The sequence below is a fragment of the Sabethes cyaneus genome, chromosome 2, assembly GCF_943734655.1.
Source record: "Sabethes cyaneus chromosome 2, idSabCyanKW18_F2, whole genome shotgun sequence".
Taxonomy (NCBI): domain Eukaryota; kingdom Metazoa; phylum Arthropoda; class Insecta; order Diptera; family Culicidae; genus Sabethes; species Sabethes cyaneus.
The window spans coordinates 106,456,034-106,481,364 of record NC_071354.1 but is presented as its reverse complement, the minus strand read 5'-3'; the positions used below and the strand labels follow the sequence as shown (position 1 = coordinate 106,481,364).

General features: G+C 37.6%; 3 protein-coding genes and 1 pseudogene across 3 annotated transcripts in view; 2 read left to right on the top strand and 2 right to left on the bottom strand.

Moving 5' to 3' along the window:
* LOC128738354 (probable ubiquitin carboxyl-terminal hydrolase FAF) overlaps positions 1-14,953 on the top strand; it is a 34,365-nt gene extending 19,412 nt beyond the window's left edge. The window contains exons 6-19 of the mRNA XM_053833406.1: positions 3,046-3,471; positions 3,532-3,668; positions 3,725-4,040; positions 4,103-4,256; positions 8,555-8,705; positions 8,764-9,069; positions 9,339-9,456; positions 9,513-9,622; positions 9,758-10,109; positions 10,168-10,427; positions 10,488-10,717; positions 10,916-11,262; positions 11,324-11,587; positions 14,603-14,953. Of these exons, the coding sequence (XP_053689381.1) occupies positions 3,046-3,471; positions 3,532-3,668; positions 3,725-4,040; positions 4,103-4,256; positions 8,555-8,705; positions 8,764-9,069; positions 9,339-9,456; positions 9,513-9,622; positions 9,758-10,109; positions 10,168-10,427; positions 10,488-10,717; positions 10,916-11,262; positions 11,324-11,587; positions 14,603-14,782 (3,351 nt within the window). The 3' untranslated portion in view covers positions 14,783-14,953. The remainder of the gene's footprint in view (positions 1-3,045; positions 3,472-3,531; positions 3,669-3,724; positions 4,041-4,102; positions 4,257-8,554; positions 8,706-8,763; positions 9,070-9,338; positions 9,457-9,512; positions 9,623-9,757; positions 10,110-10,167; positions 10,428-10,487; positions 10,718-10,915; positions 11,263-11,323; positions 11,588-14,602) is intronic.
* A 2,125-nt stretch (positions 14,954-17,078) lies between these two features.
* Positions 17,079-18,123, bottom strand: LOC128738363 (microtubule-associated protein Jupiter). The gene is made up of 2 exons (XM_053833416.1): positions 18,066-18,123; positions 17,079-17,956 (listed from the first exon to the last, which is right to left on the bottom strand). The coding sequence occupies exon 2, from the start codon at positions 17,932-17,934 to the stop codon at positions 17,578-17,580; it is 357 nt and encodes a 118-aa protein (XP_053689391.1). The 5' UTR covers positions 17,935-17,956; positions 18,066-18,123; the 3' UTR covers positions 17,079-17,577.
* A 2,050-nt stretch (positions 18,124-20,173) lies between these two features.
* Positions 20,174-21,274, top strand: LOC128735823 (uncharacterized). The gene is made up of 3 exons (XM_053830307.1): positions 20,174-20,181; positions 20,239-20,364; positions 20,431-21,274. The coding sequence occupies exons 1-3, from the start codon at positions 20,174-20,176 to the stop codon at positions 21,272-21,274; spliced, it is 978 nt and encodes a 325-aa protein (XP_053686282.1).
* Positions 21,275-21,528: 254 nt separating this feature from the next.
* On the bottom strand, positions 21,529-22,590 carry LOC128735822 (uncharacterized; annotated as a pseudogene).
* Positions 22,591-25,331: the final 2,741 nt, after the last annotated feature.

Here is a 25,331-nt window from a genome sequence, read left to right as displayed (position 1 = left end):
CAATTCTCATGATTCTTTTTCTTCTTTGAAAGCCAACAATATTATCTAGTATTTGACCCATCCATTTTCGATATTGCAATTTTTGTATTTTGTAGAAATGACTTTAAAGTTCATTTTTTCGACTAAAAACCTAACTTTTATGTTTGAATGTCCGCCATTTTGTTATGCGTTCGAATTTAAAAAAAAAGCGTGGGTCAAACACGAGATAATTTAATATACTTTCATGTCGTTTCCAATTTGGATAAGCCCCCCATCGCCAATCAATGGTACCGCAATCCATGTTTTTTTTTGAATGACTATCTTCAAGGAACCGTAGGGGAAAGGGGAAGAGGATCCCATATAAAAACAAAATTGTAAATATTAGTAAAATGCAATGTTTTGAATGCAAAAAACTTGATTCGACTGGTTTTTCGCATTATCGAGAAATAAATTTTTGAAATAGGGCAACAAATATGGTGTAAAAGGAACTATGCCCCCTTAAAAGCAACTAAAAATGCTTTAAACTATTTCATCTGGTGCGGGATATGTCATCAAGTCTACGACTTTGTCCTGGTCCTCTGCTTAAAATAGTTTTGGCTTGGCTATGATTCATGTCCGTAAGAGGCCATCAGGAGGATTAGCGTTCTGTGGAGCGCTAGTTTTGTGCGAATTTGCGAACTACGGAACTTCAGCTGCCTATAGATAGATAGACGATGGAGTTCCTCATTGGATATCCAGTTGTCAGGCCACCAGGCACGAATGACATATCATAGGCATCGATCAATAAACACGTAATATTTTGCTGAAAAGATGTTTTTTTACAGTTGATGGAGGGATGGTAGGGGAAAGTAATGAATTTTTTTTTGGGAAAAACTCCACTCTTTCCCCTCCTTTCCAAAAAAGAAATTTTCATCACTTACTCCTGCCGTCGTCCCTCCATCAACTGTAAAAAACCATCGTTTCAAAAAAATATTAATATTAATGCCTGACCACATTTCAAGGTCAAAGACTAAAAACACGAGTTTCGTCAATAAACACTTGCAGTTTTTACGTTGTCTCCGCTAAGACGCATCACGTTTCGCAGGCATATAACAGTATGGATTTAACGTTTGAGTTGAAAATTTGGGTTTTCGTATGTAGAGTGAGCTTGAAGCTTTGAGCACCAAATGTTTCGCAGACCTGCGAAGGCCTTCCTGATCCGTGTGGCTTTACCAGGCTTCCTGCCACCATCAAGGCTATGAAGATATTCAAGGCGTTCATCTGCTTAACTTATTATTTGTTTTAAATTTGATTTTAGATTGCTTGATTTGAGCTTGAATTCGCACTTACGCTATTTTGAAAAGTTGCTCTTAGATTGAAACGTGTTGCAAACGCAAAGTAGGCCCAATTTCCGTTTGAACACGTAGTTGAATCTTTAGTTGTGACTCGTTGGTTTTTACTTGTTGACCAGATTTCCCAAATGTATAACCCCGTCAACCACTTCGAGTTCATCCCCGTCAATAGTCACTGTCCGTGGAAGGGATGCCCTTTCTTGAGCCTCTACTTTTCATATATTTGGTTATCGACGCATTAATTCTCAGATCGTACGAGAAACCAAGCAGTTGGCTTCTCTTACTGAAACGTACAGGATCGTCCACTCACACGATACGAAGGGACTCGAGCTCGAGAGCACATAACTCATTCTAGAGTAGACTTGATCAAATACCTCCTTTTATTGGGAAATCCATTCACATGCATTATCTGCCATAACAGTTTGCATCGACTTACGACTGCATCGTAAGCTGCCTTGAAATCCACGAAAACATGGTAAACATGGAATATGGAGAATATGGACGCGTTGTACTTCCGCAATTAGTAGAAGTTTTGGAATCTGTAAAGCACGGCCTCAAAGTCTCCCTGGAACGCCGATTGTCCTTTTTGTAGAAGTGACAAACAACATCCGTTCTTTCGGTAGTTTCTTCTCTTTGCCTCTTGTTTCGATACCCGCTCGATGTCAGATCATTTCTGAAGTGCGATCTTAAAAATCATGCATGATGAGGACGTAAATTTGTCTCAGACCTTGTCGTGTCTCGAAGGAATTCGAGAACATTTCCGAGTCGCATCACACGAAACACACCACTCGATCCAATATTGCTCTGATCAGCAGCGTCAGTTTGTCCGGAAACGATGTTCTTGTAGTATCTGCTATTATAGTTGATCTATCAATTGTATCGTATTTTGCTTTGAATTAAAAAAGATGTGATGCGAGGCGCGTTCTATTGCCGACGTTTTCGCAAGGTATGTCGGATGGAGTAAATTTGGTCCATGGTGGCACGATAATACTGTGCGAAACCTTGTGCTATTGGTGACAGCAGCCTTATCAGCGTTGCAACAGTCATGCCGACCACCTTTTTGGATTGGACAAAAAATTCCTTTTATTCACCCATTTAGTATCTTCTCCGCCTCCCAGATCATGGAAATAAGTCAATGTATTGTGAGCTTCTGCAGGTAGGTGCCTTTGAGGGTCTTCAGCAACCCGATTTCTCGGTAAACCTCTCGGAGATCATGAAGAGTAGTATTGCTAGAACACTACTATCTTCTATGGACGTTCTTAGGTTAACTTCCGCTTCACCACTCCGTTCATCGAAGAATTGCTTCCACATATCGACCACGCTCATTTGTCATCAGATTCCTTTACTTGTCCTTGTCGTGTAAAGCATCGGTGTTTAGCCCTTGTGAGATTGGTTCATCTTCTCGTAGAACTGGAGTGAGTATTTAGCCCGAAATAGTCACGGCCTCTGTTTTCCATCTGGTACTTTTTCCTGTATTCATTTGGCCAAGTTTTTTCTGGTGCCAATGCTCAGACAATTTTCCAATCTCTGTCTTCTCTCTCTATCGTTTATAGGTATTCCCCCCCTAAGCTATGTCTATTGAATTTGGTATAATATTTGGAAACTGAATATGTACTTAGCATTAATTGCATGCAATGATTCTCCGACTTTATTAGTTCTCCTTCTTATAAATATTTTTATCGCATAGCGAAAAACACTTGCCACTTCAACTTTAACTCTTTTTAAATTGTTACAGGAGATTACAGATGATTACCTCTTCAGTGCTTCACGGCAGTATTTGCATCTACGCCGCAATGGACAAATATTAGACATCAACTCTCCTCCGCCCGTGTGTCGCAATCCGCATACGATTTCGGCAGCGTGCGATTTGCTTGTAGCTCTGTGTCAAAATTCCTCGGAAAATATGAAAATATTGGTTAAAACTTTACTAGACATGTTCTGCACAGATATTGATCCGCTTCGCGAATGGGAATATTTGCCGCCAGTTGGACCTAGACCTATCCAAGGCTTCTGTGGTTTGAAAAATGCAGGTGCTACCTGTTATATGAACTCTGTTTTGCAACAGTTATTCATGGTGCCATCACTGCGAATCGGAATATTGTCAGCGCAGGGAGCTGCCACCGATCCTAATGAAGATTTTAGTGGAGAATTAGATTCTCAAGTATGTAAAAAGTTTTTAGCTGTAATGTGTGTATAATTAATGTGCTTTTATATTTTTCAGACTGTTCAAGAATGTGATGACATGGTTCGTAAGAATTACCATGTAGGGATCTTAAAATATGTGCAAGCTATTTTCGCTCATCTAGGCCATAGTTCGTTACAGTTTTACACCCCTAGGGGATTATGGAGTCATTTTAAGTAAGTTAAAAAATATTATTCCCTTTTTTATGCATCTTTATCCCAATATATTCTAGACTTCAAGGCGAACCAGTAAATCTTCGTGAGCAACAAGATGCCGTTGAATTTTTCATGTCCCTCTTTGAAAGTCTCGATGAGGGACTCAAAGCATTGGGCTATCCTCAACTGATGGGTGCTACGCTTGGTGGATGTTTCAGCGATCAGAAGATTTGCCAAGATTGTCCACATCGTTATAGTAAAGACGAGCCGTTTAGTGCATTCAGTGTAGATATAAGAAATCATAGTTCGCTAACTGATTCCCTAGAGCAATATGTTAAGGGAGAAATTTTAGAAGGCGCGGATGCTTACCATTGTGATAAATGTGATAAAAAGGTATATTTGCTTTGATATCCAAGGGAAAATTTATTTATATTTTTTATTTTCTTGGTTTGCAGGTGGTGACCGTAAAACGGTTGTGTGTGCGTAAGCTGCCACCTATTCTAGCTATTCAACTTAAGCGGTTTGAGTATGATTACGAGAGAGTGTGTGCGATAAAGTTTAACGATTACTTTGAATTTCCTCGCTGGTTGGATATGGAGCCATATACAGGTAAGCGAATGGTAGTTAAGTATAATATTCAACTGCCTTTTTCAAATTATGTGTACTGTAAACGTGTTAAAGGGACGATTGAAATGTGACGTCCATCAAATTTCTGCTTTTTAAACCCCGTCACCCCTCTGTCCAATGTCCGATTGTCCGATTAACAAACTGGGCCGAAATGGTTACATCTTTTCTATTCGTTTGCAAGCATGCAGTGTTACAGTCTCAGTCAATACCGTCACTCCGTATTGTTTCTGTATCAAGAGTGCCTTGTATGCGTCGAAACTACCCCGAATACGTACATGATAATAAGCAAACATTCTGATCAGTCACACAAAATATACCATTGAAATGACGTCGCTTTTTCCTACCATTTGTTGTTGGTATAGTGTAGACAAGCAATAGAAAATTAGGTGTCATTATTGATGCAGTTTTCATTTAGCATTTATATATTAAAAACTGTTTCATTTTAGCACGATATTTCGGTTGACGGCTACTTTTACGATTTACTAAGAATAGATTAGAATTTACTATTCTCAGACGTTTGATTATTATATTTACCAGTTGTACGTCTAGCAGAAATGAAAAACCAACCGCCTCGATGGAGTTACACTCAAGCGAAGGATACGTTCCGAATAAATCAAAATGGTGTAAATTCCGAAATTCGCGTAAAAAACAAACCGCGTAAAATGCGACTCCAGTGTACTGAGAATCGTCCTTGTTGGCAACGTTATTTGAAACCACACTACCACACCGTTTGCCATGCATGGTGCTAGGACGGAGAAGATGTGTCGCACCGAAATTACATGACACAACGAGCCAACGATGCTATCGTCATTCTGGCATTTTTTACCGGGTACGTGCGTACCTGCATAACCTGCCGCAAGACAGATCGCAACAAAACAGTGTCAAGTGTCTTCAAATTTTTGTCACCAAGTTGGGTCATGTCGTAACTGTGCACCAAAGAACGATTGATAGAAGACTAGAAATGTCTGATATCACAAGTTGCTGGTTTGTATTCCGATTTCAAAAAAGTTTCATGCTTCGGAATAGTTGTAAGTTTAAGTGTCTTTAAAAGCAAACTCTTTTATATCTGCTATACTTAAGCTATAAGCTTTTACTTAAGCTAGTATAAAGATTTTTAAAAACTTAATTTTTCGTTTCGTTTTTATACGGTTTCATAGAAAACTTGGAATGCATTCCCACAAAAAGTAAAAAGAAAACAATTCTAGTATAACTTGATTTTTTATAATTTTAATCAAAACAAAGGGAAACTGATGAAACCTAAATTTCAAATGAATTTCAGAGTTTGAATATTAACGATAAATACGAAAAGAAGACTGGTAAAATTTACATAGAGATGTGACCAGGGTGTCGATTACCTGGAAAATCAGGGAAAACCTGGAAATGTCAGGGAAATTCGTTTCAACCTGGAAAAGTCAGGGAATGTCAGGGAATTTCATTTGAAGTCAGGGATTTTTGACATGGGAAGAAAATATACCGGATAAGTTAAGACTTCGCAAGAATAACATTTACTTCAAATATCTGGCACCTTTTCATTCAAGGCTTTCGCGTATGCCTTAATCAATTAGAATACGACACGTTATTTTTACTCACGCGCAACCATCTGCTGTGTATAAATTCCCGAGTTTCGAAATTTCGAAATGCATGAATGTGCGACTGACCTGCTTTAAACCTCAACAACGGTTAAACCGATTTGATCGATTCAGGTTTCAAAGGAAAGTGCTCACAATCTAATCGATCATTACCAATATCTTTTGGATTCTTTGATATTAATTGGATGTTTAGATCACAAATTGTGAATAGAAAATTTCTTATTTTGTACGGAAAGTGGCATAAAAAGGCCATACCAGCAAATTGTGCCTCCAGATAATTCCAGACTTCCGGACCGAGATCGGACTGTAACTGGAACGAGGACTAATCAAACTGAACCTAGATAAGCCTTTGAAAATTTATTGCGATGTTCAACCTGAACGAGCCGGAACCCGGACTTTCATTTTAATTCTCATATCGATCACCAGTGAAACCCTACGAATGCGTATTCTAATGAAAGACCCTCAGCTTCAAAATTCTGATTTAGTCTAACAATTTAGTCATATCTTCGAAATTCGACTTCGAGCAAAGGGTCAATAGAGTCGCAAACCCGAAGTGTTCCTGAATATCAAAAGCTGGCTACAACTAGGTCGAATAAAAACAGGTCAGGTTCTAAATAATATAACGATGCTGCGATGCTCGTTGAGGCATTTGGGCTCAAAATTTTTTATATTCCTGAGGAACAATTATTTCCTCAAATTTTGATAACAAAACGAAATAGCTGCTCAGACAAATCGGACTTTGTGTTCGAAAATGTCTTCTGATTATGTTCTAAACTAAAGACCAACTTTTAAGTTTATTGTTTTGCATAGTTAAATGTTTGAAGCGGATTTATACCCATTCGTTACATGTGATCTAACAGGCAAAACGGCTCATCCCACAACCCTTTGATAAACCAGCAGACTATTTCATTTTTTTCCGAAAGGACATCTTGCAATTTTTATTAAGCTTGATTCTTTAATTCCGATGTGCCTTAATTAAGTTCGAATCAATTTTAATTTTGCACTTAGAAATTTTGCATAAAAAGATGAATTTGAAATAAAAAGGAAAATTAAATTCATTAGGAAATGATAATTCAAGAGTAAACAACCAATTTAGCCAAATAAACACTTTGATAAGTGAAATTAAGGAGATATATTGCGTCTGGAATTTTTAGAAATACACCTGGAAAAACCTGGAAAAGTCAGGGAATTTTATTTTCGCTGGATAATCGACACCCTGTGTGAGTTTTATGAAAAGTAAAATAAAATTCGAGTTCATAACGGGTTCGGATTCGAAGAAAAATAAAAATTTGGGCTCGGGACGGCTTCGGGTTTGACAGAAAATAAAGTTTCGGGTTCGGGTCGGGTCCGAGTTTGACAGAAAAATATATTTCGGGTTCGGGTTTGCATGAAAATAAAATTTCGGGTTCGGGTCGGGTCCGAGTTTGACAGAAAAAAAAATTTCGGGCCCGGGTCGGGTTCAGGCTTGGAAAATATGAAACCCGACCATCTCTAGACTGTATCATATGCTGCTTTGAAATCAATAAAGAATGTAAATAACCTAGTGTAGAGCAGTTGCCATCGTTTCTCGGTCATGTTTATAAGCTCTATCGGTAGGCGGTCCTTTGTCGGTCTTCAGCAATCCGACTTCTCACTTGACTTCTTGGAGATCAGGTACTGGGACATTACTATTGCGCTCGTTTGTGATTAGATTCCCTTCCTTGTCCCTACTCATGTCAGGTTTCGATGTGTAATGTTTACAAGTTTACCTTCTCGTAAAACTTGCGCGTGTTATTAGCTCGAAATTGTTCTAATTCTTCACGAACTCTGTCCTCCTTTTGACGTTTTTTACTCCATAGGAGCATGTTCAACTGGCCCCTTGCTCGTCGGTATGTGGCCGAATTCTAACTAGCAATGCTCAGATAATTTTTCCAATCGATTTTTGTTCTCTCCACTGCCGAGCGTTTCTGCCTCAACCGTCGTATCTGAATTATTTTACTGCCGTATAATAAAGGACCTAGATAGTCAATTATTAAGTCTGCATATAGTTTTTCCAATGTTCGTTCTTCACAAAAAAAAATTCTTACCCCCTCATATGAAGTACATGGGTCACACACAATTTTGGATCATTTTAGCTTTAACTTTCGATTTATCCTTGATATTACGCTTATTGATTGATATAATTATTACTCAAAGGTAGCACTATTAATTTGATCAATCAATAAGTAATATACAAATATAAATCGGCAGTTAAAGTAAAATGACCCTCAATTGTGTGTGACTCATGATTGTGTACTAACTGGACGTATAAAGGAGATTTGGAAATTTTTTGAATTATTTTTAACCTTTCGTTACTCGCGCCAATTTCGCTTTACAAGCATGCTAAAACCTAACAGAATTCACTCGAATACTAACGCCACTTTATTAAACTTTTTCTGCCGTTTGAAAGATCTTGGTCTGCTGATCAACTCTGCTGAAAACAGTAATTTTCTTTATTGTTGGAATCCCGAGATATACCGAGATCAAGTTAACGGTTCACAGGCGTTGTACAGCGCGAGTAACGGAGGGTTGAAAACTATTTTTCCTTCCATCTACTAGTAAAAATTGCAATTGCAGTTGCAATGTGAACTGTGCATAATTTGTTTATTCCCGTACAAAGCAAAAATACCTACCCATAAATTGTCATTGCTCAAATTGTCATTGTTCTTGCAGTTTCTGGACTGGCTAAACTCGAAGGAGAAGTGATAGACATTGACGACAGTAAGCCTGATGACTCAACCGAAACTTGTTATCAATTAACAGGAATCGTTGTACATAGTGGGCAGGCATCCGGTGGGCATTATTTCAGCTATATTCTTCATAGGTTTGTGTCTACATATGTATATATATTTGATCGGTTGCTAATGATGGTTTATCCCTAGGGGACCAGACGGCTCTGAAAAATGGTATAAATTCGACGACGGTGAAGTTTCAGAATGCAAGATGCACGAAGACGAGGAAATGAAAGCCCAATGTTTTGGGGGTGATTACATGGGGGAAGTGTACGATAACAATTTGAAAAGGATGCAATACAGGCGCCAGAAAAGATGGTGGAATGCGTACATGTTGTTCTACACGCGGTGCGATCACACTCCGGTTACGTACACAAACTGTGTAGAGCAATTATCTCTAGCAGAAAGCAAACATTGTATTTTACCAATGCCAGCGCCGATTGAACATAGTGTAAGGTATGTATATTCATGTATTCATATTTCTTCGGGGTTGATGTTATAAAAGGTCGCATAAGCAACTATTTAAACCTCGCATTTAGTGTTAATAGTTGTATTTCGTACAGTGCAATGTAAACCATCCATTGTTTTCACGGCTAAATCACACCCTGCCTGGTTTAATGTTGCATTATTCGATCTATGATTACGAAATTGATTCATTTGAATAACTAGAATCAGAATTTATAACGGATAAATCATCTAACAACAATATTCGTGACACTTTGCAGAACACAAAATATACGCTTTCTTCATGCGAAAAGTTTATTTTCGGTAGAGTTTTTTACATTTATCAAAAAACTAGTTAGTTTACCACAGCTGCAGAGAAGTGAGAAAATTGAAAAACTGGTAAGTTTCAGATAAAAATAAACCTAAGCATGCGATTAAGTTGTCGGCTATTTTAGCCACCAGCCGCTGAGGAACTCTCCCTACAAAGTATACAGCTTGCATCACAATTTTTGTTCCACTCAGGATTTCGCGCAAAGAAAACTATTCGCGGGATGGCTATCGACTGGTAAGAGTATACTGTGTATCACTTGTATAACATTTAATATTAGTTAGCATTATTGACCGTGCAAATCGGTTTTCCAAGCACTGAGAATTAAATTTTTATGACTAACAAAAAGTTTCATTGGGTCGATTTTTTAAGGTATGAAACATTGTGTCAGCATTTTCGAACATCAGCAATGGTTAGGCAATGGTTTGCGGGAAATGCACTACTCGACCCACCCACAAGGCTAAGTGAATACATACTAGCAGCACCATCGCCCGAAATAAGATCAGTGTTTGGGAAGTTAATCGTATTTTTCTGTCACTGTGCTGCTGAAGACGAACCGCTAACTGGCTACGAAGGTAGTAACCTATGCGAGCAAGTGCTCATTGCCGTACTTTCATTACTAAAAGGAGACGTTACTGATTACGGAAAACATTTACCACAATATTTCAATTTATTCAGCCTATATGCTGGGCTTGGAGTTCACGAGAAACAACAATTGATCAGGGTAAATAAATCTGTTATTTCATTTTCATTTACCGCAAAAATCACACATAACATTTTAGCTAAACGTTCCCGCCATTTTCATGAAAGTTGTTCTGGATGAAGGCCCAGGAGGTCAAATAAAGTACCAGTATCCAGATCTTAGCAAACTGCACCATGTTGTCTCGGTTTTAGTGCGCTCGTGTGATGTATCTAGTAGATGCCAGAACTCAAATAGCGCTGCACCCGTCAAACCAAACATCTATATTGATCCGCAAATAACTTATGATACGTTGATGCCGCTTTCGCCAGAGTGCAATGAATATCTCTTTAATAGAGTAAGGTAAGGAAAAATCAACAGTAACATACAGTTTCCTTGTTTTACCACAGCTTTTTTTTGCAGTTATGTCAAACGACTGATTGAAGACACCAACATTGGTGAGGAAGGTGTCAAACTTTTACAGTATTGCAGTTGGGAGAATCCACATTTTTCCCGGTCATTGCTTGCCGAACTATTATGGCAATGTGGATGCGCATACTGGCATGATATGAGGCATCCCACGGAGCTGTTACTTCATATACTGCTTATTGAAGATTCTTGGCAAAATCATAGGATTCACAACGCCATTCTGGGTGAGCTTCTTCTTGTGTTTGATGGTTAGGAGTGGAAAACTAAAATAATAGATACGGGACAAAAGTGTTGCTCAATCTATAAATGATTAAACCTTTTTTGGTATATTTATTCTCACAGTTTGAGACAGTTTCGAGAAAGATAAAAATCGAACAAACACATATTATATCGAAATAATGTCTTTTTTGATTGCATAATAGGTATCTCAGATGACAGAGAAGGACTTCTTGACATAATACAGCAAAACAAAATGAACTACCAAAAACGCGCCTACCAGTGCATAAAATGTATGGTTCAGCTCTTCAACCGCAGTCGGATTGCATTAAATATGCTACACAACACGGTGCAGTTGGCACGTCAATGGGCACTTGCTGTGGAGTGGTTACAAGACGAGCTGGATCGACACCGAGGATCTGGTGGACAGTATAATTACAATTCCTGGTCTCCTCCCGCGCAGAGCAATGATAGCACAAACAGTTTCGTCCTTGAAAGATCTCAGTCTGCCAAAAATGTACTCCAGATGGCTTTTGACCTGTGCCCTGAAGAAGTATGACATTTAACTTTTGCTGTAAGATAGTGTAACAATAACTTTTCTGTATTGTTTTCAGGATCAGGAGGATCAGAATGAACATGAAATGGAAGAAAATGTCGAAGACGATCAAGTGGTTACTTTAGCAGTAACCGCAGCCATAAATGACACAACGAAGCATGTTTGTATACAGAAGCAACCGCCAATGCTAACCACACCGCGTGATGGAAATCAAAATTCTAGTCCCTCTTCTGTAACTAATGTCAGTAAGCTACTATCTAAAACAAACATTCATGCGGATGTGGGGTGCGATTCGACGGTAAAAACAAGCACTCTCAATGTGGTAAGTTAACATACTTGCTAATGTTTAAACCAATATCTAACACAAATATGTACTAATATGCAGTATGCTTCAACTCTATGAGCATGTTCATAACAGTATGGGGGCAAAATTAAGATATTAATAATATCGATGATAATGTTATTGATGGCTCATCTTGCACTGTAAAAAAACAATTACTTGCAGTGCATTCCGGAGTCATTTTCTGTCGACAATCCCCCTCCCGAAAATAATAATAAGTTTATATAGAGTTTACTATTACTTTCAGACTTTCGATTGATTTTGTATATGTATTTATACAAAAAAGACAACCCGTGTTAAATAAGGCTATGATTCAAAATTATCTTACAGGTTAGGGCGGCAAAATTCCGGAATGTAATGAAATTTTGTACGCATGCTGATACGTGACTGAAGGGCAAGCTGACAGGAAAGGAGCCAACAGAGTGAGAGAACGTGATCATGAATGTATGTTCCGCCATAACTCTAGAACGTCTGGATGGTTCTTCATCAAACGTTTGCCAGTTTGTCAAACACAGCGCAGGGGGGTTGTCAAAAGAGGGAGATGGTCTCTTACAAGGGAAGTAGAAGGTTCAAATGAGGAAAATGGTGCATTTCTCTGGCATTTGGAACAATAGTAGTTGTACAAGTGACTGGATCTCTGAAAGGGGGGATAGGGTGGCCATTACCAATAGGGAGGTTCAAAACCGTAAAAAAGTTTTTATGTCGATTTATAGGGATTGCCGAGAAGAAGATTTACAAGTGGCTGGAGTGGGGAATTGACAAAAGTAGTAGTAGTAGAAGAAAAAGGCTTTTGTTGCATTAAGGTACTCCGGGGCAAGTGGGAACGGAGTCCATAAATCGCTTCAACCAAATTTTCTCAAACTGAACTTTTCTAGAAATGAAAGATGCAACACCAACGCATGTACCAATAAGTTAAACACGAAAACCAGTTACATAATTTGATAAATGGCATTAAATATGGTCGGTGTTAAATCAGACCGGACCAAGTCGCAAAGTTTAAAAACTGAGTTAATGACAGCAAACGATCAAGGATTACCTAAGCAAACAGCCAGAGATATGAGATGATTTCAAACGATTGATAGCTATAAACCATACAGTGCAGCAAATTTTGAACGCGTTTTTCTCGAAATCACAGTTTTGTTACTTAGTTCGGTCTGACTTAACACCGACCATATATGGGTGGAAATGAAGGCGGCACTTCAGAGCACCCGAGGCAAGTGGGACCTTTTGAAAATAAAGTGGTTTAGTATAAAACTTTCCATCTAAATACATGTTTTAGATGCATTATCGAACATTTTCAGTTCCATTACATAATATTTATATCGGTAAAGCTCTGAAATAAAACCGAAAAGGACTAATCCAAGATGATCCAAAAAAAGAAGTCTATTAGCATGGCTTATGAATTTGGTTACATTTTGGCGACACATAAACAATGTTAATTGGCTTTGAGAAAGTAAATTTGATATAATTAGGCTAATCTGCATCTGGACGTGAAACAATAAAGCGTTACGGTTGTTATAGCGTAACTATTTCTTATGATAGTTTCACTAGTTGCTCTATCGTTTGTGCATGATAGAACAAACAGATCATAATCGTATTTTCGAATCATGTCATAAATTACGTCTCGCAAAAATTGGATACAGCTACATATTCAACTACATTGCGTTACAGTTTTGCATTACTGCGTAATTGCTCATGAATTGTGTTTCATGGTGGCTAGGTTAACCGACGTATTTTGGACCCCATCAGCAGCTGTACATAATTTGGACACTTCCATTTAATTTTGCTGTAAGTGTCCAAATTATGTACAGCAGCTGATGGGGTCCAAAATAGGTTGGTTATCCTAATTGTGCTTTAAAAGTAATCTGATTTTGTTGCGTCGTTTTTGGATGAACCATTAGTAAAAACATTGTTTATGGTTGCTTTAGAGTGACTATGGCTGTGAGCCATTCCGGGAAATTTTTAACTTTTTAGTTAAAATTTGAAAGTTTGATGGCTATTTCTCCTCGAGTGGTTAAAATCAGTTCAGAATGTGAATCATTTCATATTTGACAGATTGAAAGTTGTTTTACTCAATGAGAGCATATATGAGGTGAGGATGAAGATATGTTTCTATAAAAGCGAATTTATTTATTCAGTCCAGGTTGGAATTGGGTGAATTTTTGGTGTTCATTTGCTTCTATTTGATAGATAAAATTTATCTCATTTCATTTCGGGTTGAATAAACAAATATGTTATATGTTAAACATCCATACATTAGTGAAAAAAAAATTCCAGGAAAAATTAGTGAAACACATCGAAGCTCTTTCCTCACCTGTGGCCAGGGCTGTCATTCGCTCACACTATGCGCCCAATATTCCAATATTATGCCTTGTCGCACAGAGCGATTCGGCAACACACCTCTACAGCTAATATGCACACAGCGTACGAGCGAAAGCGGAGTGGGAGCGAACGACAGCACTCGGTGAAAATCGCCCAGTGAGTGATCATCCAAACAACACTTGGTGCTGCCCTTTGCCACACTCCGTGCGGAATTAACGCAAAAAAATTGTTTTGTATTTACAAATTTTCTGCCCTTTTAAAAGTGAAAATACACGCTGCACTGAACAACTAATATGGTCTATGTTAAGTTAGTACGGATCAGGCGACGCAACAGTAAAAATGTTTTTTTTCAATCACACCACTTCAACTGACCCAGCGCAGGGTGTACAATCCAGCCGCGCAGAGTGCGGCTCTTGGTGTGGTAAAGCATGCAGCAAATTTATCACTCTGCGTTTGCGACTGCCTTTTCTTGGTGCGCGAAACAGAAACTGGTGATGCCTGCAAATCGTAGGCGAAATACGTATCTGTTGTGAATAAAATTAATAGTATAGAATTATGTCGTGAAAAAGTTTTCATTTCGTTTAATGTTATACTAACCTAAAATAATGATTGCTGCTTTGGAAAACAAGGCTCATAGCGGATAAATTTAAAATCTTGTTTTATTCTTATTTCTAGAATTCCACCTCTAATACTCGACCAGAGCCGGTAACCGAAAATGAATCTATGGTGATAACACCCGAAAAACATACATCCGAGTTTAGTATTATCACGAAAAGTGCGTCATCTCCAGCTTCACCAACCACTGGCACAACACCTAACAATGCGTTAACGTGTAGTATGGATTTGCAGACCTAGGATTTACTAACGCTTTCATTATGTTTCTATGTCCATATTACGATAAATCACACTATAATACCTATGCTAAGAGAACGAAAAAATCCGAGACAAAGAGAATGGTGTATAAATAATCTTATTTATATAAATTATTTAAAATTCAAAACCAAAAATAAAAATGTAATTTAAAATTATGCTGTTGGTAAATGATTCTGATATATAGAAGCTAAAATGTTACGTTTTACATTTTCTAGTTTTATGCTTTGATTACCTTTCACACAAGCCTTTGGCTTTAACGTCGCTTAGACAGGCTTGATCTTTAATAGACCAAAATGGACGCGAGGCAACAATTTTTCAATTGCATGAGGGGAGCACTTATTTAAAAAAAATAGTTAGTTGACTGAGTCTAATGCATGCGCAAGCGGTCCGTGTGGCTCGTTGTTGATCTTGTCTATCTATGAAGTCCAAGGTGAGTAAATATGTAAAGCTCTTGTCATTACTTTTTTTTGAGAGGTTTAACACTATTGTGCATTCGCCCCTATAAAGTGTTTAAGGCTGTGAACTATTTCGCCGAATATTATTAACTCTTAGTTAAAACTGGACCGATCAGTAATTAAGTTATTTATGCTTTAAAGCATGGTTATTTTTGACAGCTCGATAAATGAACACAAAAAATTCATCTAGTTTCAATCCGGGAACCACTCGAGAAGTAATAACTATCTGGTTGTTAAATTGTAAGTAAAAAGTTGCGAAATGACCCACAGCCTAAATAAGTTCTACGAAGTGTTTGGGGCAGAATCGGGAAAATTGTGCTTTCGTTATTTCTTCACGTCATGAAACCGATGGTATTCAACTCTCCTTATATTTTCACGTGAACTCGTGCTCTCCGAGTTTACTCCCCGGCCTTTCAGTTAGTTTTATTCGTTTTAATTGAGTGTTACGATATATTGAGAAGAGAATTGGGTGAAATGTCTTTCCGAAACATGAGTTGGGATCGTCACCAATCGATTTCTTGCATTGTTTGCATAGAAATAGGTATTTTGTAGAACACAAAACTGGCGGCGTCTAAATAAGTGCGAAAAACAACTTATCTTCCTCACTGTGCGTTAGTTAGTATGTTATTAACGAAAACAAGCCCAGTGTAGAACTATATTTCATCTATTTCTTTTGTTACTTCTGATCTAGGTATTTAATCGCACGTTCTATCCTATCTACCTTTTCAAGTTCCACTTCAGAAACAATCGTAAAATTCTCACCATGTTTTTTGACAATTTTCACACATTTGCATATTGCTGGTTTCCCTCTTTGTGCGACTCTATAAAGACCAATAATTCAATAAGGCCGAAGTTCAACCAACATGTAAACGAACCGAGTACAGGTTTATTTTTGTTGGTGTTCAACTGGTTTCATTTTCGATTTTTTGCTCAGTAGATGCTCATTTGACTATAGCGCTTCAGCGAAATAGAATTCGAAAAAGTGGTCTAAAGGGCAATTGTAGAGTTAATTATTATCTATAACATTGTTGAGAAAGTATAGTCTTATCTTTTGTATTTACGGCGCTATGGGGCGGCTGCCCCGTAGGTAGCCAAATGAGCACTCTTTTTGCTGCCAACTAGCAGCCCCATAGCGCCGTAAATACAAAAGATAAAATTGTACTTATTTTGACCCATTTTTATTGAATTTTTCCATGTCAAAATCGAATCTCGATTTTGGCAACATAGGCGACACGCAGTTGATACCAAATTCGAAATCCTACTGTACAAGCAATACATACTATTAATCGCCTCGATTCTGCATTCCGATCGGACTCGTTCCGATCAGAAACGTCCCGATCGACGTGTTATAGCATAAGATGTATTCCGATCGAAGCGCAATTTCTGATCGGATCCGGCTCCGATCGGTTTGTAGGATAGAGGCAAATATTAAACAGCAATCACATCCTCTCCTCCACTCTTCGGCTCCCGTCTCAGCACAGTCTCTAATGTCACCATGAATTTCTGCATTGATAGCGTGGTGATTAAACCATGCAATAAAACTATTTTGTTAGACTTTTGCATTTCAATCATGTTATTACATCAGATTTTTAAGCATTAGATCATAGCTTCAATTTGAAAATTTAAATTGCAATAAACCGCAATAGTTCCTCGTAAGATTCATATACCTGTGTGAAATTTTCGAAATATCAACTTTAACGGGACCGATTGCTTTAATAAGATAAATAGACTTTTTACAAGTTTGTCAATTGTCCATAATTGCGCTTAATACGGCAAGGTAAATCGGATACATGTTTTGAACATTTATTGAGTAACTGGTAAAACCCAACAGTTTGAACTGAAGCTTTATTTATTCGTATTGGTTCTTTGTCGGGCAGCTTACTTTAAATACATCAATCGAAAAGTGGAACTGTTAATCATGCAAATTTGTAGAACAGTGTCTGTTTAAGATAGTATTTAAGTGATTCTGAGTACCTGCATCGATTTGAATAGCGAAGTTAAGCTTAAGTCCTTGAGAATAAAACATGTAATGTGCAGTTTAAATGCTTCGTTCGAGATCACTTCTATAATGTTGGTTGTAAAGGAATTATTAAGTACTGGTCTCCAAATCATGGTCCACATATATGATTTGGCATGAAATGCATACAGTATGGTAATGTTCTTTGGTTAACAGTATGTCATGTATGTAAAGTTGAAAAACATTGTAAGAGTAGCAGTAAGCAATCAGATAAATCAGGTAAACATTCCAAAATGCATGAGGTTTCAACAGGCTTCAAAAAAGCGTGATGTATGCTTCGGTCACACCAACAACATTGAGCAGTTTTACCATAAACCTGAAGAAAAGCCACCGGGCGGAACACGAGCACGTCCTCCTGCATTTTGCGAAGCATCTTGTTGAGCTGATTGAGCCGGATTATTCGCCTTCGCCTGTGCAGAATTAGCAGTTGGTTCCGTTTCAACAAAGTTGTGCTGAATTTGCTCTACTTTGATATTTGGGTCAACTGTACCCATAACGCAATTCATATTGGAAGAGTTTTGTTGATTATACTTTGGGCGCGGTGGATTTGCTTTAACTTCCGGAGATCCGAAAATGTCAGAATGCCCTCCTCCTGGAGGCTTCAGAACTCTGCTTGAGGTTTTTTCATCAGTGATTCCAATATTAAACTCGGTTGAACTCATGATTTAACTGGATGATGTCTGACTGTAATTAAAACAGAAATTATAGACAATACTCACACGTCTACGAAAAATGAAACTTTAAGATAGTCTACAAATAGTGATGAACGATGTGAAGAGAAAGATTTTAATACCTGGATTCTTAAAATTTTAACCCCACCTTTATAAAGCCAAAGACAAAACTAAACAGAAATCTGTAATCAGTGATGCTAGACACTTTTAAAAATCATCAGCCTGGTCATCAATGAGGTTTAAAAAGGTGTGGCAGATAAAGACATTTGATGGTATTAATAGCGAAAAATCATAAAACGACGTCAAACTCCAAAAACTAACCGCGTCGGACAATTAGGTTTGTTTTTGGAGTTTGACGTCACGCTTCATCGTGATTGGTCGATTTACGATTCCACCCACACCATGATGAAATTTCTTCATTGCACTAATACCACTTAAGCAATATTGCCACACCTGTATATATCACATTGCCTGGTCATAGCACAAGCAAGGTTGTCAATAGTTTTTCTCAAAAGTCTGACGAATCAGGGCTGCCACCAGAGATGCCAGAAGTGAAGACATTTTTGTTACAAAAAAGTGAAATCTCGCGTCACTTTTGATTTCTCGCGTCACTTTTCATTTCGTCTAATGTAACAAATGTAAACAAATCCGGTTTATCACAACAAATTATTGCTCTTTTTAAACTCTATGTTATACAAAAACACCTGCCCAAATAGAATTATTTTGAGGTGAAAAAATTAGCATTATCAAAATGTCCAATGTGCACATTCGAATTACGAATGACTGACTGTTACTTCGGTCGTCCTCATCTGATGTCCAAAGTGCAAAAAAAAATCAAAACAAACCCAATCTGTACATTGGACGTTTAGCAAGTGAAAGTTTTTTTTTCGCATTGTTTATGCATTTTAAGTGAAACAAGCGGTCTAATATTGAAAAATAACCTCGAAAATAGCGTAGCACGGCAACGCACGAATTTTACGGTGATCTCGCTTAATTTATGTGCAATAGCCTGGAAAAATAAAACCGTCCAAAGTACAGCATGAGATGGTAAACAGTCCAATGTAACTTTTTCCATAATAAACCAAAACTGCTTAGTTTTAATTAGATTTTTAAAATCTCCGTTAAATATTGAATGTTATTATTCATCAACCACGTTGAGTGAATGACTGAAAATTATTTCATTTTGAAACAATTTAAAGTTCAATTCGAAGAACTTCGATCTCGTTTTTCTCAATATGGTGGAATTGTTACATTGGACGAAATCAAAAGTGACGCGAGATTTCGTCCAATGTAACAATTCCACCATATTGAGAAAAACGAGATCGAAGTTCTTCGAATTGAACTTTAAATTGTTTCAAAATGAAATAATTTTCAGTCATTCACTCAACGTGGTTGATGAATAATAACATTCAATATTTAACGGAGATTTTAAAAATCTAATTAAAACTAAGCAGTTTTGGTTTATTATGGAAAAAGTTACATTGGACTGTTTACCATCTCATGCTGTACTTTGGACGGTTTTATTTTTCCAGGCTATTGCACATAAATTAAGCGAGATCACCGTAAAATTCGTGCGTTGCCGTGCTACGCTATTTTCGAGGTTATTTTTCAATGTTAGACCGCTTGTTTCACTTAAAATGCATAAACAATGCGAAAAAAAAACTTTCACTTGCTAAACGTCCAATGTACAGATTGGGTTTGTTTTGATTTTTTTTTTGCACTTTGGACATCAGATGAGGACGACCGAAGTAACAGTCAGTCATTCGTAATTCGAATGTGCACATTGGACATTTTGATAATGCTAATTTTTTCACCTCAAAATAATTCTATTTGGGCAGGTGTTTTTGTATAACATAGAGTTTAAAAAGAGCAATAATTTGTTGTGATAAACCGGATTTGTTTACATTTGTTACATTAGACGAAATGAAAAGTGACGCGAGAAATGTCTTCGCTTGAAGACATGTAAAGACCAGGGGTGTGAAATTGTCAAAATTTTGCGGACTGAACATCCATGGACGGCGACAACTTGGACCAGCCAGTATTGTCCATGCAGATAAAAATCAAAATTTGAGCGCAGTGCATTTGGCAACACGATACACTGCCGACAATTTTTCATTGAAAATCAAAATAACCGGCCACACTGACCTAGTTGTTTCCCAATGTAAACAAATTGAAATCGAAGCAGCGCCGTGAGCAACGCTTTCTCGTTCTTCGTTGGATATCTATAAAAATGGAACCGTGAGTTTATAATATTATTAATTGTATCGTATGCATTAAATTAAAATTTTGTTTTAGGTCATTTTATTTGCTAAACAGACATCAACATGACAACAATGCTGATACTTCTACGGCAGCAACAAACGAGCATATTCTGCGGTCAAATCCGTTCGATTCCGAGATTAATGATTCAGTTGCGAACCGGTATGTTCATTTAGTATAATTTGATTCAAAATGTTTGTTTCTTAATTGTTTATATTTTGTCCCTAGATCATTCGAACAAGAGGAATATTTGACCGAGTGCGACGATGCTGCTGACGTTGAGGATGAATTATCACGGAATGCTTTTGCATATGAAGAAGCATATAACGACGCACTAATTACCGAGGAGATTAACCAGCAAGAATCGGTGAATTTTGAAGCAGACGAGACAAATAGAGACAGCGATAAAGTTTTCATTTTCGCCGGTGTGTTTTGTCGAAAATTATATTGTTCCCAGCAGCGCCCACGTGAATTCGAAAAGCGTAGTATAGAAGGAAATGATATGACGGAAGTTTTGGAGTTACTTTGGCAGGTAGCAAAAAAGCAGGTGCATAGAGCAGTTACCTTCAAAGATGATATTCCAACATGGGCCGAAGATGATCCAAAACTGGAACACATACAAAAATTTGTAACATTGCAAGATGCGTGTAAAAAGAAGCTCTATTATGTGTCATCGGTTTCTCCCAGACTTCTGCGGAATTGGCGACAGACGACTAAAATTTTTGTTTACGTCTACTCCACAAATGTCGAAAATAACACACAGTATCAACAAATTTTAAAGAAATTAATTTTACCACAAAACCCGGATCGATCTGGTGCCAACAGTACTGTGGATGAATCTGTACTAGCCGCTGAGCTTCGCAGCAAACATCCTGACATCGAGGGGCATCATAGTTCATGGCTGCTTTGGGCCAACTTAATCAATTCTTCTCCGATACACGAACGAGATAAACTGAAGACATCCAAGGCACCACCGTTAGAACTGGCGAAATATTTTCGATGGACGGCTATATCTGAAGCAGCAAGATTGCAGTCGTTGCATAGAGGAATCGTGGTAGCGTCGTCGATCTAGCGTTAACCGTGCTTCAGAGAGTTGTCGACAAACTTAATGCAATGGAATCTCGAGCGAAGGGTGAATCTGAACTATTTGCAGCGATGTCATCGGCAACGCAGCCTGAAGAAAGTGATATTAGTCAGAAACTATCAGCGAAGGTAGTGGACTGTACGGACGTGGATCATCAATGAAACTTATTGATAAATAATGAAGTATACCTCAGAGAATAATGTTCTGTCTGATAAAAAATCACTTGATATATTTTTAATATGTTAATTTTTATTATCGATAATAAAATCCAAACTGTTTATATCTTGGTCAAGACCCTTTTCAGGTAAAAACGTTCCCCCTGCAAAATATCCGGAATGCTCAAATATGTTTGTACACAGATAAATTTTAAATCGATTAATCGATTCGCAAACTTCATGCAGGATTGAAGAATGTTCAGGTCTATTTCTAATGAGGTCTTTCTTTATTAACCCAAAGATTACTTCTATAGGGTTGAAGAATGGGCAGTACGCCGGAAGAAATATTGGGATAATGCCAATTGACCGTAGGTATCTTATCAAGTTAGGATCACAATGAATCCTTGCTCCATCCATTATCCAGATCGAATGGAATCCGGGATAGCGTTGAACTTGCTTATTGTGGAGAGCGAAGTCTCTGCAACATTCAAAAAACTTTGCTCTGGTGAATGTTCCTTGAGTCCAAAAGCTATCTAACATTCCACTCATACCCAGAAAACAGAGAAACGATACGCGAGGCTTGCGACAAAACTCACCACGATATACAACTTTTTGGCCAATTACTCCATACCCCTTCCGGCGTAGCATATCACGACTATCAAAGCTGACTTCATCTAAAAAAACCAGGTTATAAATATCCCACTTTATCGACATCATTTCCTTGACAAATCGAACGATCTCTTCGTCGCGAATTTGGATGGCGCGGCGTTCAATTGTCTTGCGCGTAAGTCCGAACTCATGCAATATGGCACAAATTGAAGATACACTAATAGAGGTGTGAAATTTTAGCTGGAATCGGAGCTTTGCTTCATCAAGGAACAACATAGGTTCTTTCATATATAATTGAATCAGCCAGCTGCGCATGTCAATAGTAAATTTTTTGTAAATTTGTTCGCGTTGCTTGCGATGAAACTATCCGTTTCTCTCGTATTTGGAAAACCAGGAACAAATCGTGGACAAGCATTTGCCGTAGATGATGGCGAGCTGTTTCTTAGAAATTCCTAGAAAATAATAACCATATAACGCATGATACACTGTATTGACGCTGGCATGTTGTCGGCGTACATTTTGAATAATAATATTGGACATTATTGGTTATATAAACGCGGATTATAATAAAAATAATAATTTGAAAACCAAATTACTTTAAACATTTGAATTTTCCGTCATCGAAAACAAATAACACATGTGTCAAAAGCATTGACAGTTAAGTCGGGAGTCAAGTTCGCGTCGCGAGTCTGACTCGCGAACTTCAATTTAGTGGTGGCGAGACAATATACCGAAAATAGAGCTTTCTGACAGCTCAAGCACCCACACTAGCGCACACGAAATACGCGTGTATATACATGATGTTTACCTCATTTTGGGGAGCAGTTGATGCTGGAGGAACAAACCGAAAAATAGCGATTACTAGTTGTGTTTCTCCGTTTGCCGCATTTCAGTGCACATATTTCGCTTAAATTTTCCATCCTGTTTTAAATTCATGCACATATTTTGAAAATTTGCTGGTATTTAAGCCAGCGGAAGAGGAAATTCATTCTGTACCTTGGTGACAAAGGAATGCATCTCTTTTGTTTACTGTTGTTGTTTGCCTCATTTTCAAGCACCAATACACACATAACTGGAAAGCTCTATAACAGCTTAAATTAGTTAAATTATAGCTAAAAGGCTGCACTCAAAATAATCCACACGCCCTTTCCACGTGAAAAATCACGTAAATTTTTCTACAGACAGTAACGTGACTTTCAGGTGACTGTTATTGGAAAAAACAATAGCATCTATCTGATTTTCACGTTAACGCATTAGTATGCGTGCGAACTACCTGAAATTCACGTAAATAGTACAGGAAAAGCTGGATGGAAAATATTTACATAACTTTTCCTATGATTTCAACGTGAAATTTATTTTCAGTGTGTGTTTAACTGCTTGCTAATTAGTTTCAGTCGTTTCAGTAGTCTTAAAATGAAAAAACCACCCCATCGACATCTCTATTCAACGAGCTGCAGTAAACGTCAGAGACAACATGTCGTGGGCTCAAAATTTGACAGCGACAAAGACAAATCAGACTGCTGGCAATTGAGTGAAACGCAGTGCTGACATGCTATATCATTTTCGCACACACGAGATGTTGGCAGCGAAAACATGGCTGCCTGCCGATGGGGTGGAAAAAACCTTTAAGTAGGCACCAGAGCTGCCACAAATACAGATATTTGTGCATACATAAATTTGGGACCCATCAATTATTTCAGTTGCTGTGATTTCTGGCTCTACTAATGTTCCTGAATTTTAAAGTAGTCCAACTATTTATGTTATTTAAAAGATTAGATCGAGAAAATTAAATAGTCCGGAGAAAACGGCAGGGTCCCAAATTTGTGCATGCACAAATATCTGTATAGGCGTTTTTGACAAGCTATCGCCCGCTTAGAGGCGCTGCATAAAAAAAGTGATGAAAAGTAAAATCGCTGTCAAACTCCATACACTTTTGAAAAAAGCTGAAATAAAATGCAGTTTTTGATTAACCCTTTCAATTGTCAGGATTTTAGATAGCGAAATATTGGAAGAAATTTGTTTATTTACGTTAAGGCAAGTGAAAATATTCGAATTAATTAACTTTATGGTAGAAAAATGTTAATGTTTGATTTTGTACCGCATGAAACAAAAGTACATAGAGTCAGCTGTAAAGTTTACATATCCTGGATAGAGAATCACCAATTATTTTCAGTCTTTAGTGTTTTCCAATGTGTTTTCAAATTTTTTTTTCGTGATTAGCATAATCTGCGCCAAGAACCAAACATATAACCTATCAGTTCGTAGACATAAATTCACTTGCGAAGCTCTAATAATCTCCCGAAACAGAAACAATATATATCAAGTGAAAGGTAATACTTTTTCTTACCTTTATTATCCATTTTCATCATTCCCACTGTTGGTAATTCAATAAAATATTACATTTAAAGTCGAGTTCCATATAGGTGCCAGCAAGCATTTTGGGAATTGCACTTTTTTTGTAGTTCCAATAATCACAACCAGGTAGCGAACGGTAGCTCTTAGTTTTGCTCGAATTCGCCTATTTATGGCAGCTCTGGTAGGCACCAGAACCAAAAGTATCAAAACCAATGAGTGGCACTTGTACAATGTATGTACCGTGGACCCCCGTTCGTTTGACCCTTTTTAATATGAACACTTTTTAATTTGAACCCCGTTGGTTTGCACGACGTGCAAACACAGAGAACAGACATCCATTCACGAACAAATTTTTTGGGAATTGTTGGATAAAATTTCAAATTAAAATCACCTAATATGCTAGCGTCACCACCACTATAGTTTCCCAACTAAATGATTCTTTTGATTTGCACACTGACAACCTTTGGCTCCTCTGGCGCTAGTTTATATGGACTATAAGCGTTATGCTAGCGCCAGAAGCTAGCTGTTGTGAGTTTAGTGTAGAATTTTATGCGCCTTCAGCGACATCATCACTATAGTTTCCCAACTATTTGTGTTGACGTGAAGCCAACGGGGGGAGAAGTACAAGAACGGTCCGAGTTTTGAATAACAATATTTGTGTGTATTGTGTATTAAAATCTTCCTGCAATCGCACATTTGTATAAGTGAAAATAGAAATGATCAACATATGAAATTAACTTACGTTTAGTGTTCTTGTATCTCTTTAACTTTTAACTTTTAACCACCTGCCCTTTTCTTCACTTTAGCTTTTCTATAATTTTAATTATTCGTTATTTTCTTGTATTCTTGTACAATTTGTAATAATTTACCGCATGAAAACGTGACACGTGTCTTTGCATGTACTATACACCTCCGCGGAAAGCAGC

What these genes read in the sequence shown, in the direction of transcription:
- LOC128735823 (XM_053830307.1), top strand. An exon ending in AATGATTCAGTTGCGAACCG is followed by an intron (nt 20,365 to 20,430) that starts GTATGTTCATTT and finishes TTTTGTCCCTAG; the next exon opens with ATCATTCGAACAAGAGGAAT.
- LOC128738363 (XM_053833416.1), bottom strand. Translation starts at nt 17,934, where the DNA reads ATGAGTTCAACCGAGTTTAATATTGGAATCACTGATGAAAAAACCTCA.